At 41.1% G+C, this 15439-nt stretch overlaps 2 protein-coding genes and 1 long non-coding RNA gene across 9 annotated transcripts in view; 1 reads left to right on the top strand and 2 right to left on the bottom strand.

Annotated features, from left to right (window-relative positions):
* PHKA2 (phosphorylase kinase regulatory subunit alpha 2) overlaps nt 1–1256 on the bottom strand; it is a 59646-nt gene extending 58390 nt beyond the window's left edge. For 3 of the 4 annotated variants that reach the window (XM_090264404.1, XM_090264406.1, XM_090264407.1), the window contains exons 1-2: nt 1071–1256; nt 446–669 (exon numbers count right to left, since the gene is read on the bottom strand). In XM_090264404.1, coding sequence (XP_090120530.1) covers nt 446–523 — 78 coding nt within the window. In that variant the 5' untranslated portion in view covers nt 524–669; nt 1071–1256. Of the gene's footprint in view, nt 1–445; nt 670–1062 lie in introns of all 4 variants that reach the window. The other variant, XM_090264405.1, reaches the window with a different exon arrangement.
* LOC149991802 (uncharacterized) overlaps nt 1007–15439 on the top strand; it is a 209597-nt gene continuing 195164 nt past the window's right edge. For 3 of the 4 annotated variants that reach the window (XR_016508573.1, XR_016508570.1, XR_016508572.1), the window contains exons 1-2: nt 1007–1222; nt 9392–9447. This is a non-coding gene — a long non-coding RNA (uncharacterized LOC149991802). The remainder of the gene's footprint in view (nt 1223–9391; nt 9448–15439) is intronic. The other variant, XR_016508571.1, reaches the window with a different exon arrangement.
* The window catches only part of ADGRG2 (adhesion G protein-coupled receptor G2), a 66886-nt gene continuing 58037 nt past the window's right edge, over nt 6591–15439 (bottom strand). Inside the window, exons 21-25 of the mRNA XM_090264408.1 lie at nt 14870–14969; nt 13626–13909; nt 10955–11056; nt 9856–10008; nt 6591–7137 (exon numbers count right to left, since the gene is read on the bottom strand). Of these exons, the coding sequence (XP_090120534.1) occupies nt 6953–7137; nt 9856–10008; nt 10955–11056; nt 13626–13909; nt 14870–14969 (824 nt within the window). The 3' untranslated portion in view covers nt 6591–6952. The remainder of the gene's footprint in view (nt 7138–9855; nt 10009–10954; nt 11057–13625; nt 13910–14869; nt 14970–15439) is intronic.

Below are 15439 nucleotides of genomic sequence, written 5' to 3'. Positions count from 1 at the left end.
GATCCATGGGAGGGACAGCAGCAGTCACCCCCGAATCCAGAGTGAGATTCAAACCTCAGGAGCTTCTTCACTCCTGTGTACTGTCCTCGCAGTCCCGAGTTCATCGTCCTCATTCAGTGGGCTCTGTTCAACCTACACACACCTTTCTTTTCCAAAAGAAGCAGAGTCAATACAAAAGACCCGTTTTGTACCCGGGACACCCAGGGGGGCTCTTTCTGTTTTTCGATCCCAAACAGTGGACAAAAGACTCTGTGGAGTAGCCACATAGCCCTTCAGTCCCCTAACTCGTAGAGGATGGGGTGGGGTTGAGGGGAGGGTAACCACAGGCAAGCAGGACTGAATTTAAAGAGGCAACCTCTTAAACTGCAAAGTCTCAGGATACGAGAGGGGACTGGGTAGGAGAATAAGTTTCATGAGAGGGCAGCTCGGGATGGTCCCTCCTTACCTGGTAACACAGGATGGTTTGCTGAACGAGCCGCGCATAACCGTCCAAGCGGACCCCGGAATTGCTCCTGCTCCTCATCTCCACGATGCCCCCGGGGGCCGCGGTGTCCGATTAGCTGCGTGGAGGTGGGACGCGCGGGCTGCGGCTGCCAAACGCTCCTGGCTCCAAAACGCTCACAGTCTCGGTCAGTTCTCGGGATGGAGCCCGGCGGTCGTAGGTCGGGGCTTACAAAAATGATAGAATCAAAGTATGATTGTACAACAAACCAACCAGAGTTTCGTACAACTGGAAGGCGCGGGGACGAGGCTGGAGCTCCGGCGGCCCCGCGGCAGAAAGGGCGAACTGGGTTCCAGGAGTGCGGCGACGGTACCCTCGTGAAGCCTTTTTTGTCTTTGGGCGACCGTGAGGAGGTCCCGGGGAAGACCCCCAACCCTGTCCTACCGGACTACCGCGGCCCACTCGCAGCCCCGCCCCGGTCCCGCCCCCGGCCCCGCGCCCGCCACGGAACGGAACCGTCCGAGCCGCAGCCTGAGGGGGAAGGAAAAAGAGGCGGTCCGTTGGAGCAGCGGAGAACCCGGCTCGGGGCGGGAACCAGGTCGTCTCCCTGAGCCCCTTACCTACTTACCGGCCGCCGGCTCCAGCGGAGGCTGGAGAAACACACCTTTCCACTACAGCCACCTCAACGCCCCGGCTCGGCCCCGGCCCCGCCTGTGGGCCCGCCTCCGGCTCCGCCCCCGGAGCGGAGCGGAACCTTCTGAACTAGGCCTGAGGAGCAAGGTAGGCGAATGCTCCGCTACGGGTCCACAACTCCCCAAACTCCTTCCGTCACTAGCGGCCCCGCCTCTCCGGGTTGAGCTCGCAGTCTGGCGCGTGGCCCCGCCCTCCAGTCTTGCTCCCGGGTGTGTTCCCTCCCACCCCTCCACGGCGGAGCGGAACCCTACTAGAGGTGGACGAGCTTCCGGCGGGGCACGAGGCAGCGTGGAGGAGGCTCCCGGGATGAGCAGCCAACCTCAGCGGAGGCGGGAGATATAGATCTGCCCATGCAGCCTCCCGGGCACCCCTCCGCGTGCCGGAACGTGGCCCTGCTCTTGGCTGAGTCTCCGTAACTGAGCGGAAGTCGAGTCATGGGGTCCAATAGGGAAGAGAAAAGGGGCGGCTGGGACAGGGTTCCCCAGCGCTCCCAGTCCAACTCCTAGTCCCTTGGACGCTGCTCACCTGGCCATGCCTGCATGCAGTTCATCTCCAATAAGCCTACAACTTTAAACTTATATTAGTTTCTTGTGGCCCATAGTTACCTACACTTCACAACCTCCTGTACAGTATTCATATTTTCACCAAAATCTGACCCCATATTAATTCTATTGGACACCTCCGCTAGTGTAATCATTGTTTCCACAGGCCCATTATTATTCTCCATACATTTACTGTATGTTTCTTGACCCAAGGCCCTTCTTCCTCCTTCTTGCCTTATCTGAAGCCTATCTTTCCTTTCAGTGTCCCCACAGTCGTCCCTGTTAGCGCACCCCATTCTCTTAATTGCCTTAACGATTTCTTTACTGAAAACTTAGGTCTTGGAGTAACTTTAAATTAACTTTAAATTCTAGATCTGCGATTTAAAAATGTGAGTTTAGGCATGCAGATTTAGCTGTTTCAAATACACTGTTCTCATCTGTAAAATGGGGATAATAATAGCACCTACTCAGGGTGGCTGTGAAGATTAAGTTAGGAAAGCACTTAGCACCATGCCTGGCTCATAGAAAAGTACTTCATAAATCATTGGTGTTTTCATCATCATTTGACAGTAATGGAATTTTTTTCATATATGGCATGTTTTTATAACTGGATTGTGAGTTACTTATGGAAACTGTCTTTGGTATTTCCCACCATATCTGTAGAGCATTGAGCATGTAGTGTAGCTCAATGAATGAATGAATGAATGAATGAATGAATGAATGAATGAAAATCAGTCCTTAATCAATTTCATTTAAAAATTTCCATAACATAAATCTGTGCCTCTCAACTAAAGAACCAAACCTCTCATTATTTTACATACTTTTTTGTGTTCTTACTTAACAATCTGGGTAACTTTTTAAGATTATGCAGTGTTCATGTGATGTGCCTCCATGCAGAATTTGCTATGGTCTAGGGGTAAATAAAACTAGACATTAAGTTAACGCCATTCAATCTCTTTTGGAATCTGAATATGTACTCTTACTAGAACTCTCATATGTTCTTCTGCATCTAAAAGCTGGTATCATTGCTTCTTTTCATTACTGCTTTTGTTCACATTGAGTGCTTTTTCAAGAATCTGTTTTGCAGCCATGGGGGAAATAACTGATGATCTTTGCTCCCATCCAGTATAGAAACATTTTCAGTTTCCTGATCTCATTCTTTGTAAATTCTGCTACACATTTTGGTCTCTGCATTAATGTATACGTATTATCATGTGATCTGTATTTTTCATCCCCTGGCTGGTTTGGCTCAGTGGATTGAGCGTCGGCCTGCGAGCTAAGTGTCGCTGGTTCGATCTTCCAGTCAGGGCACATCAGAGAAGGAAAACTCTGACTCCAAAAAATCTCCGCTGCCTTGCGGCATACCTCTTCAGGGGAAAGGCTAAGGGAGTAAACCCCGACAGAAAATCCGGAGCCGGAGTCCCTAAGGCGGTTTGACGTTGTAGTCAACACCGGCAACTCCTGCGGCGCACCTGAAGCCAAGCTGTATTGACTCTGTCTTTCCCTTGGACCCTTCAGCTGCGAAGAGAGGGGGGTCTGCTGCATGGGCAACAGCAGACCCTCCATATCACCCTGCCCAGGCTCTGTAGCTTCAGCTTCACTGGAGAGGACACTCCAGCATCATCGCAAGATGTCGATTCAACACGGGAGGAGACAGATACCGTGTCACTCCCAAGTCGGACTGCACAGCCATTCTCGGCGGTGCAGATAGACACTTAAGAAGCTACACCATCGTCTCTCGAGACGGACGGCTGCTGACGGTGTATTTTTCAGTAAGCTTGAAATTCAGGGATAAAACCAAGAAGGAAGGCTACAACTTGTTAAGTTTTAAATTTTCAAGTGAATTTTAGTGACTAGAGTCATTTTGGACCAGAAGCTGTGTTATATGAAAACAAGACACATGCTTAGTGTCCTCAAGTCCCTGAAATACAAAACCTCTATATCTTGGTCCCCAGATACATGAAGGCTTTTTGTGATTGGGAGCCAATAGTAACCTCTCTCTAGATCAGTTCTCAAATTTTTGTCAAGAAGCTGATATGGAATGTGATGGAGTATGTTATTGTTTCTGAAGCTGGTTCATGATCTTCATAAAGGTGAAAACACAACTGGATCCTGGGGTAGCATATCTGACTTCTCTGACCCCAGCCAAAGCACCTACCCATTGTTCTGCCATAGGGACTTCAGCCAAGGAGGTTCCCAGAGAGCCACATGTCAGCATCCAAGGCAGAAACCAATGAATGTTTCTCTTTAGAGGCTGAAAGTCTTTGACTTTAAAGAAAGGCATTCCATTTTTGACACAGAGGAGAGGGTCCATTCTGAACCAATTTGCTGAAAATAGCCAGTTAGGCAAATTTATTTCTATGACACTTTAACTTTAGTTGTTGACTGGAAATAATTTTGTTTTTCATCACAATGTATTAAAGAATGTTGAATTTGTCTCTGCTGCAGCTTCTTATAGCTAGTTTGAAACTGGGAGGTAAGAGGAAACACCAGGAAGCATAAGATTTCTTCACAGTGAAGAATATTTCTAAAACTATTTAAAAGAACATATTCTCAAGGAATGTATTCAATTTTTGTCTGCCCTAACTTTTTGATGCTGCTTCAAACTCCAACCATAGCAGCAAGGAGCTGAGGCAGAGATAAACTGAAAAGCCATTAAAATGCTGTTATGAAGACAAAACACAAATCCATTTGGTAAATTGCTCATTTAGTAAATTAGCTCTTCTTCCAAATGGCCCTCAACAAACTAACCGGCCTCCTAGGTAACTTTATTAGATACAACCAAGTATCCCAAATGAAGCCATTTTACCATTTTTGCTGAGAGCAATCATCATGGCTCTCACTGAAAGTTAATAGAGTTACTTTGGGGATTAATGATTGCAGTGTATTTTGCAAAATAACTTCTCAAACGTTCTGAGGAAATATTTTAAATACTGGCCAGTACTGTGACACTCCTTGCCTCCTCATATTGGCACCACCTCTATCTCCTTCAATAGAGTCTCAGATTGTGGGACAAGGTTTAAACCCAAAGGAGGATGCTTCTCAGGATCATTCTCTCTCTGCCCTGCCCCTTACCTGTCTAAAGTTTTAAAAAAAATAGACAAGAGAATTTGGCTTAAGGACCAGTTACAAAACGCAACAGGAAAAATAAGGAGGCAAGGGTCTAAAGGACATTTAGGTTACATAATCTGCTTCAGGAGACTTGGTTTCGGAGATCTTAGCCCCCAAATCTAGAGTGTCTTCACCACCTTCCTCAACACTCAACATCTTTGGAGTAGCTGAGCATTGTTGCAGGAGATATTTGCCCAGAGACCTCTTGCAAGTTGAGACCCACTTTGCCCTTTTGTGGCTCCCATATGCTAATCAGCTCCCCAGAAATCCCAAATCTAGTCCTTCTTGAAATCCTACTGTTTGATGCTGAGGAAGCAGACACTTGGAGGGAATCCAAATCTGGGGCTCAAGTGGGTCAGTTGCAACGTGTTAAAGAGATAATCTTGAAAGAATAAGGGAGAAATTAAAGAAAGAAGTCAGAAACTGATCTCATGAAGTAGAAAAAGCCTTGCTCTAACACCACAGTCACAGTGTACCTGCTGTTTGCCAAGGGTGTTAATGATTATGGTCATCTTAATCAGGTCTGTCCTACCACTTCAATGCCACACCTCCAGGGAAAGGATTGTAAAGGTTTTCTCTTTGTGAAAGTTCTCAAACTTAAAAGAGTTAACTGCACATTTATTTTGTTGATTTTAACATTTTTGTCGAGTTTAACATATAAACACAAGACAATTAAATATATCAAAGAAGAAATATTGCAAAGGCAAATCAGCACTCACAGAAGTGTAGTACATTATTACTATGGTTAGCCTGGGACACAACATTCACTTGAAATATATACAAGGGAACCTTAGTAAAAGACCTAACTAAAGGGTTTGGAAATGTTCCTAATAAGGACATACTTGAGGCACTGCTCAAGCAGCTGTAGGTGGGAAGCAAGATAGACCCTCTATAACTAGGAGCAATCAGAGTTTGATACATATGGAAATAATAGTATTGCAGGATAGTTCACCATTCCCAATAGTTGTTCCCCCATGTCACTATTCACTCTTCAAGACTAGAGCTCTTTTAAAAAATAACTATAGCTCTGGCTGGGCCAGAGCATGCCATCATAACAACCCACAAAGTACCATCAATTGCCTTTTAAAGAATAGCAATATGATCCTTTTTTATATACATCACTTTTAAAAAGTAATCCCTATGCTATTCCCCTTTTATGAAAGGCTCAGGTATTTGAGAAGTGGCAGTATATGTATCTCCTCCACATTCACAATTTTCCTGACATGGTCTAGATTACACTTCTATCCCTCTCTGTGGCCACAGTATTAAGCTAAAAATCTTGGTACAGATTCCATAATTTAATGATTAGGAATAAGGTCAAAAGACGGATAGTGATTGCCATGTGTCCAGGTGTATACAGTTCATACCCTCTACAAGGGTGCACCCTAGAGGGTGAGAGGGGCTAAAATATGGCCCCCACTCTGTTTGCCAAACTACGAGCCCCCTGGGGCTGTGTCTGTCTAGTGAGGGCATCTTTTACTAACTCAAAGGCACTGTATAAGCTAATTGTGGAACTGCCTGCTTCTTTTTTTCCAGTCTGGCTGGCATCATTATTTCTTGATTTGAATGAAGTTTCTGTATTTCACATCCCATACAGTCTCCGAAAAGAGTTTTAGAACTCACTAAGCCAGCAAGGATTTTTTTTTTTTTGAATTAAAACATTAGAAACAACAACACAACCATGATTCTACAAAGAAATAAATTTACACAGTAGAAAATAAATACAAAAAATGTAGAAGTAAGATTTTTGACATGTGAGTCACTAGAATTTAGCTTATTTACAACAAAGGTATGCACAACTAAACTCACCAACAGGCTGAAGTCAACAGTTGCTTTATATGATGTTATCAAAGATAACATAACCTCTTTAAAATGTCGCTGGAAATAAACTACTTTTATTTTCTTTACTGAATCTTATTTAGTTTAAATAGTGTTGTTTAAAACCAATCTTCTTTTAAAATGAAGGATAAGAAATCAAGTTGCAAATGTCTCAAAATATCTTGGTTTCCTCATCCAATAGTAACCACTGCCCTCAATTAGCTTATGGTCCTCCAGAAGTTGCTGAGTATAAAATTAGTTGATTTTCATACATCTCACATTGCGGAAAAGGTAAAAATGGACATTTTCACTGTCAAGCATTATGCTTTGATTTCAGAAAAAGGAATCACATTTGCTCAATGAAGTGTAAGCTTCCCCGCTTTGAAGTCCTTCTGAGAGCAATACGACTTTTACCATTACAGGAATCTTCTTTATCATTAAACATGTGCTGTTTTCCAGCGAAGTCATGAAGGCACACATCTCCATTCTGAACACTGAAAGAAACACCATTCTTCTCTGTTGAAGCATTCCCTATATAAAGAAAAACAAAATTGGTGTCATGAAGTATCCACAGAGAGCATTTTAAAACTAAACTTAAATGTCACTTTATTCTTAAGTATACACACATAGACATGTTTTAAATAAATGTTTATGATACAATGTCATATTTTATTTACTTTCATTCCTTCCCTAAGGCCACTTAAAGGAAGCAAAACAAATTGGAGAATGTTTCCTCTGTGGCAGTTTTTAAAAATGAAATGGTTAAAATATGAAGCAAAACAATATATTTGATTTTAAAAGGCCCATTTCCTAACTGGTTGAACATATATTAACGTCAAGTAGCAGCGTACATGTAATATAACCTGATGTAATATTCTGATCTACCCCAAAATGTTAAGATTAACAGAGATCCCCATATGTCCTCTTATAATGTTCTTGGTTCCCTAAGCTTCCTATAAAATAAAGCTTTGTACCAGAGAAATCCAGAGCAACAAGAGTCATGGCAAGGAAAAAATTGTCTCTTGTAGACCAGGCTAGGACTAATTCCCAAGAGGAAACCACCAATTCCAACTTCAGAGTGTAGGCCAGGAGGCAGCTGGGCATTCTAGGGAAACTGTGACTTGGATTCCATCCCAAGCAGACCCTGAATTGTGGGTAGGGGGAAGGAGGCATGCACAACAGCTGAGACCCTCTAGCTAGTCGACATCAACCTTCTGACCATTATACCATAAGAAGACAATGTAGAAAGCTGAATAATAAGCCTATTTGTTAATTTATGCCATAATTACAATAATGATAACAGTGCTAAGAACTTTAAAAGTATTACTATCCCCTATAGGATGAGTGCAATTATTAACGCCATCTCACAGATGATGAAACTAAGGTTTCAGAATTAAGTGCTTAAGGTTAAATGGCTCAGAAGGGCTGGAGTCAACTTGTGATGTTTCTTCCAAACTGTGAGCTTGTGGCCCTTGTACCAAGTGAGATGGCTGTTGTTACACAAGCCTCTAGGGCAGCCCATAACTGAAATATGTACTATTCACGCAAACTACGTGATATATACTGTTAACACAGCTCCATCTCTGACACAGCTCCAATAAGGCATGTGACTGTCTGAGGCAGCTGTCCTGGTTAGGCATTTTGCTTTGAGGGTATTTTGATGCAGGAACAATTTTACCTGGTATAATAAACAAAGCATTAAATTTCCAGCTTCTTTGAAAGTGCCTATCCTATCCCATCCCTTGTCCATTCTAGATCCTGGTGTGCAGACTGAGGAGTCAGGGATATCTATCTGACGTGCATTTTATATGGTATTAAACACTTGGCCGTGTTGGTGGCCTAAAATGCAACCCCACTCTCACCATTGGGCAGCAAAAATAGCTGTGTCAAATTAGTCATGTCAGAGAGCTGTGCAAACTGTGCTGCCTCTGTCAAATCTGATTCCCTGAAGGATGGCAACATATTCATAGGCCAGGCAAATAAGGCTTCATCTTGGCTCTTTCTAGAATATGCATAAATTTGGCTTTTAAGAGACCCAAACACTTCTCTCCAAGCCAGTAGGCTTTCCCGATATGTTGTGATTCTTGATGGTTCACCTTATACCTCTAATTTCTCTACTTTGAACTTGCTTTCTCATACTATGAATCAACCTTGTCATTGCCTCTACCCTGTTTACCTACATTGAGTCAAGAGCTAAGGCCACGTGACAGCAATTTCTCGTCTTATACAATGGTTCTCAATGATTGTACAGGAGATGTTTACCCCTAGAGGACATTTCCCCATGTCTAAAGACATTTTTGGTTGTCACAACTGGGGGTGAGTGGGTGGGTGGAGACCAGGGGTGTTGCTAAACATTTCAAAATGCACAGGACAGCCCCCTGCAACAAGGATTTAAATAGCCCCAAATGTCAATTGTACTGAGGTTGAGAAGCCTCAATTTAGAGGCATCTTTGGGAGGTTGGAAAACTGTTTGGTAGGTGTATGTGTGAACCTTCTCACAAAGTTATTTGAATTTGTCATGAAAACAACTAATATCCAGGAAAGGAGAAAGTATACCAGAGGGATTCAATTTTTATAAAAACGCAAAAAGATATATTAAGAAGTTAAAGAAGACAGAAACAGGTAAGCTTTTATGAGTAATGAACAGCCCAGTCTTATGAAATAAAGGAAATGTAATGGAAGCTTTAGCTTGAAATGTCAGAATTAATGAGTAAGGCAGGTGCAGCAGCAATAACCTGTTCCTATATGTCACCAGTACTGATCACAGTATTTGGTATTTTTATAGGGATTTGGGCACTGTCACAAGGCAGCCACACTGTGGAAAAACAATGAACAAACATGGTAAGCAAAAAATACAAAGGTTTAATTGTGTTGAAGTTGTGTATGACTATAGATGAGGTAAAAATTAATATAATTTCATAAACTGTTTTAGGTTCTACTTGCATAGAAATAACAGAAGTCTTTGGATAATATTTAAGTCAGGATTTGCAATGTTAAAACTTTTAGGTCATCATCAATTCTGATCACATACACAAAAACTGAATCCTAAAACAGAACCATTTCTGGTATTTGCTCTAAAGTGAATACATTTGGATTAATAAACTTCCTCTTTTACAAGGGAACCATGCTTTGACCCACTACCCATATATGTAATTATTCATTTTGTATAGGAAAAATGCCATTAAAGGATAATACTACTTTAATAAAATGAACACTAGCTTAAGAAATACTATATCAAGAGATACTTACCATTCCCGCTCATAAGTCCCAAGCAATCATTATTCACTAGCAGTGTGGTGGAGTGGGTGGAGTTACTGTTTGACTGTAGGGAATTTGAAGAGCTGGACACCCCTTGGTTTACAGTCTGCTTCTTTAAACCATTAGTAGCAGTTTTGCTCCAGTCTAGCAGAATAAGCATATGGGAAAACAGGAAGGAGTATTGAAGCTCAAAGGCAAGAGATAGATCACAGTGTAACTTTTTCTAGCAACTCATCTCCCACTTTCAGGTCTTACAGAGAAGTCACACATTTCACAAGTTGGTGTGATGAAATGTATGTTCATCGGAGACTATATACATTTGTCCTTTCAATGACTACTTGGTTAAAAGTAACACATTCTCTTGGAACTAAAGACCAAGCTTATTTGATTATATCTATAAATATCCACCAAATTAGGTAGTACTTCGGAGACAAAGACTGTCTTAAGAACACATATTGACCATATTGTGATGACTTATGGTTCTTAAATCCATGCAAATGACTGAACCACATGTACTGCCATTTTCTGAATATAGATCTTGTGCAACTGGATCTTTTCAATACTACAAAGGTTGCATCCATGGATGGTATTCATGCAAAAGGAGTTTAGTTTTCAGACGGTGCTTGATTTTTCTTATTCTCTAATCAGTGAGCTATTCTATAGCTCAACAGAATGTGAAAATATTATAATTTCAAAATAACCAAGTGTATATTATAACCAAACAACCAAACGTATGCTAAAGTTTATATACAAAGTTGAGTGAAGACTTAAAAAATTATGAGGGTAGATATTAAATACTTTGTGTAAATGGGAAACATTAGCTCAAAAGGTAATACTTCTCAAATCTTCACTGATGCTTCATTCAGAAAGAAGTCAAACATTAATTCTGTTGCTCACTAAGTTCCTAGATATGAGTAATTATTAATTCATTAGGTTTTATACCCTTAGTATTCACAATATTTTCTCTTGAATAGGTTCCATTCATTAATTTCTATATTCGATAGCCCTTTGGCATTGATTGCTTTGAATCTTAACGTATACAATCTTTTCCTCGAGATTTAGAAGGATAAAAAGTAAAGTAAATCTTTACCAGAATTTTCAGCCAGCCGTAACTTTCCACAACAAAGATACCGCCTCCATTGCTTTCTGACATTCTCTTTTGCTACACAGTAGAAGATGAATATGAAAAATCCTATAGAGGAGAAAAGACCCATAACAGAATGAATTCCAAACCAAGACCTGAATGTTATGAGCTTCCTTTGCACAAAAGATAAAATCTTTGGCAGCTATCGGCAAAGTGAAATTTTGCAAAATTGCAAAAAAAGAATACGAAGTCCTGGGTAAGTTTGCTATTGAAAGGCACCCTGGGAGACTCTCTTTGTAAGATAAAAAAAAAAAAAAAAAAAAAAAAAAAAGCAACTTATTAAAGGAATGATACTTCTGTATTTCTAAAATTAAGCTCACTTCTCTGTCTTTGGCCATCCATATCTTGGGAAGTACAAGCTATCCAAGCCAGGATGCCAGCTCAGACCTAGCCCCTACCTCCCACCTCTCCATATTTATAAATGACTTCCAAGTTCTATTAAATGCCATGTCTTCCATTTGTCTCACATCCCTTGTTCCTCCTCTCAGCCTTTTCCTTGTCCTTCCCCTCTTCCTCACAAGCCTGGGACACTGCAGCGTTATACTCCTGCCTTCCAGCATCCCTCTAACCCGCTCAAGAAAATTCTTCACTGGCATCCTGGTTAAGAGGAAAACAACATTCCAGACTTGAATAGGCCCTCAGGCTCTGCCTCCTATCCACCTCTGTGCCAGTCTTGCAATCACAGGGTCTACCACACAGCCGCATTACTGTCACTCCTTAGTGCTTTCACCAATAAATATTTGCTGCATGGAGGGACAAATTTGGAGTTCTCTCTCTCCAACCCTCAATCTATCTACTTTAAAATCTTCATTTTAAAACATCAGGTGTGTCTTTTCAGGTGTCCATCCTAAATACTGATATCTTGAATACTGCATGCACACCTCTGTTCATTTGCAACCCTGGGTGGCTACCCTTGGTTGTATTAGGGGAGAAACAGCATGTATGAGAGAGAGAAAATGGGGGTAGCCAAGTCCCAAATCAGAGTCTATACATATCTCTCTTTTAATCAACACCAAAGCCCTGCAAATTAGGTCCCTTTTATAAATGAAACAGTACATTCTTTATGTCCATTCATATTCTGATGAACAGGTATTCTGGGGAAATGAAGAGAAAGAGGCAGATTCAGTTTCCACATTAAATATGGGAGGGTAGGGACCTTGCTTTTGTTTTTATGATTAGTGTGATCTGAGCATATTTATTTTCTCTTAAAGTGTCTCTTATAGCATGCCATTGTTGGCAAATAAAACTTTTCTATTTAATACTATGTAGTGCAGCACCTAGCTATACCAGTTCAGGAACTGGTACATTGTAGGTTAAAATTAACAATCGGATGTAACCAACGAGCATATTAACTGGCTTCCTCCAAATAAACTAAGAACCAACAGCTAAATTAGGCATTTGAATTTGGTCTCAGGTTGGGATTTCTTCGAAAACAAGCAAAATGATCTACTGCTTGTTAGGACTACAAGAGGATGCTAATGGAGGTAAAAGCAACAGGAAAAGATGAAAACAAGCAGTTGGGAATGCAATTAAAAAGCATCCCAACAGAGGATTTGGAATAAAAGGAAACCAAGGGGCATGAATTATTGTTACTGTAATGTAAACCCATTAGGCTGCTTGGCTTTTAATGCCAAAGTACTATATTTCCATTAAAAATTAATCAGAGCTGACAAGTCTTTTATAACACTGGTCTAAAAGAATTAGTAATTTGCTTTTCCAAAGAATACAGCTAAGAGGGTTTGAAATGACTACAGCTGGGTTTCATTAATAAATAGCAACCTCTGAAGTAAGGGTGATACACAAAGCCTGACCCTTTCCTGCTGCATGTCCCAGCAGAACAACTTCTCAGGATTAGCCTCTGGCCCAGGCTGCTGCCACTTGGGTCTGTCTATTGACTCCATATTTATCTTTGTCTCCCACTCAAACACAGACCAAGGAGGCTGGAGTGGTGAGACCTCACAGAAACATTTATGGCATGCATACATTTCTGTGTGGATATCCTATTTCAATACTTTTTTTAAAAAGTAAGGAACCAAGAGAAGGAAGAGTAATTGAATCCCAGAAAAAGTTCCTGGCAGGTTCTCCTCAGTATGTTCTCTTTGAGGAGATGATGGAAAAGAAGGAAAAAACTACCACTTCTTTTTTTAAATTCTCACCCAAGGACATTTTTTTTCATTGATTTTTAGAGAGAGAGAAAGGGAGAGAGGAAGGGAGTGAGAGAATCATTGATGCAAGAGAGAGGCATCCATCAGTTTCCCCCCTCACGCCTGGAGCAAAAATCATATGTGCCCAGACCCAGGATCATATATATCTAGACTGGGGACTGAACCCACAACCCAGGCATGTGTCCCTACTGGGAATCAAACTTGCTACCTTTTGGTTACAGGACAACCCTCCAACTGAGCCACACAGGTCAGGGCAAAAGTACCACTTCTTGAATTTAGTGAATTCCTTTCTTCCCGGGATCTCAAAGCACCCTTTCTTAAAAATAAACCTGTTTTTCAACAAAAATTATTTTAAGCTACTAAATAAACTACTTTGAAGAGACTCTTTTTGTAGTGATATTTTTGAGTTCAACTGGGATCATTCAGTGCAGATTTAGTGCTGTAGAGCTTACCTTGTAAGGTGTTAAAGATGGCAAAGAGATACATGAAGGTGACATTAACTGGTCCCCAGGCAAAGAAGGCAAAGCCCCAAGTAATTCCCAGTAAAAATGTAAGGCCAGCAACGCTCCTGAGGTCTTGAATACTGGTTTTTCGCTGGGCTCCCAGTTGCTTCTTCTTTTTAATTCGACAGAGCTGGACCAGGACCACAATGAACATGCTGACGTTCAGCAAAAATATCACACAGAAATATGCCACAACTGTAATATAGAATACAGCATTGCTGTTGATCCAGCAACTGTAATTTGGGGGAAAAAAACAGGAAAATGTATTACAATTCTGAAATATGGTTCAAAATGATGCAATGAAACATTTCTTACAAGTAAAAAAGAGAAAAAAAAAAAAAAAAAGATAACACCACTGCTTTCCACTACCATTTTTTACCTGTAGGGAAAAAACCTAAGACAGTTTATTTTAGGACATGTGGTTACTATAAATATTTAAAATTTTTTCTTTGAAAACATTCAGGATTTTACTCCCTTTAAATTCTAGTAACTTTATTCTATGAGTCTTTACTAACATAATGTAACTGGTAACTGGTATTCCCTTTTTATCAGAGGCTTATAAAATATTTTCAAAATACTTCCTTCTAATTTGTATTATTTTATTTTTTTAATTTATTTATTGTTTTTCCATTATAGTTGTCCCACTTTTCCCCCTATTGCTCCCTCCACCCCCTACCCCCTCTCCCACAGTCAATCCCCACCCCGTTGTCCATATCCATGGGTCATTTACATTAGTTCCTTGACTAGACCCTATCCCTTCTTTCCCCCTTCCCCCTGGTCCCTGTCAGTCTGTTCTTTGTTTACATGCCTCTGGTACTATGTTGCTCATTTGTTTATGTTTTGCATTAGTGTCCTGTATTAGGTGATATTATATGGTGTTTGTCTTCATATATTTTTAAATACTCAAGTAGAAGTAGCATGGAATGTCCAGCTAGTTTATCTCATTATATATATGTGTGTGTGTGTGTATGTATGTGTGTGTGTGTGTGTGTGTGTGTGTGTGTGTGTGTATATATATATATATATATATATATATATATATATATATATATAAATGTGCGAAAGTTGCTGTAAATGTTACTGAATTTTATTAGGATGAGAGCCAGAATCAATATGCTAATTAGATCCCCCGTTTTCTTACAGAATTCTGTTTTCCAGTTCACTTAACATTCCCTTGGGGGCTTTGTACTCACAAGTCATCAGGCGAGCCATTAGGGAATTTCCCATATGATCCAAGCCCGTAGTTATCTGGGGATATAGTCAGGACAATGGTTACAATCACGGCTGGTACTCCTGGAAGATGGGAAACATCAGTCATACATAGTTCTAATAACCAAAGGTGGTGAGAAGAAAGAATAGAGATCATGGTCTCTTTTCTTCTGGCAGAAGGGACTGGTGAATTGTTCATCACACCCAGTTTCTCTTCTTCCCTGGCACATGGATGGATATCTCCCAGCCTCTCGTGCAGCTAGGGTGGATGTGGCCACATGACTAGGTCTTGGCCAATGGAATATGGACAAAAGTGATCTACTCCACCTCTAGGCCTGTCGCATAAAAACCTCCTGTGAGGTCCTCCACTCTTCCTCCGAAATTCAGGGCAACCTTGGAAGCCCTGTCTTGAGACAGAGTAGTCTCCTGAGGCTTTGATTCTGAATTAACTGCAAGACCAGAGACCCCTGTGCTCCCTGTGTATGAGTAAGAAATTATCTTTTCCTGAGATTTGAGGGTTTGTGTGCTATAGCAGCTGGTATTACTCTTATCTT

Source organism: Furipterus horrens, unplaced genomic scaffold (genome assembly GCF_987537825.1).
Source record: "Furipterus horrens unplaced genomic scaffold, mFurHor1.1.pri manual_scaffold_17, whole genome shotgun sequence".
Taxonomy (NCBI): Eukaryota; Metazoa; Chordata; class Mammalia; order Chiroptera; family Furipteridae; genus Furipterus; species Furipterus horrens.
This window is presented reverse-complemented; position numbering and strand designations above follow the sequence as displayed.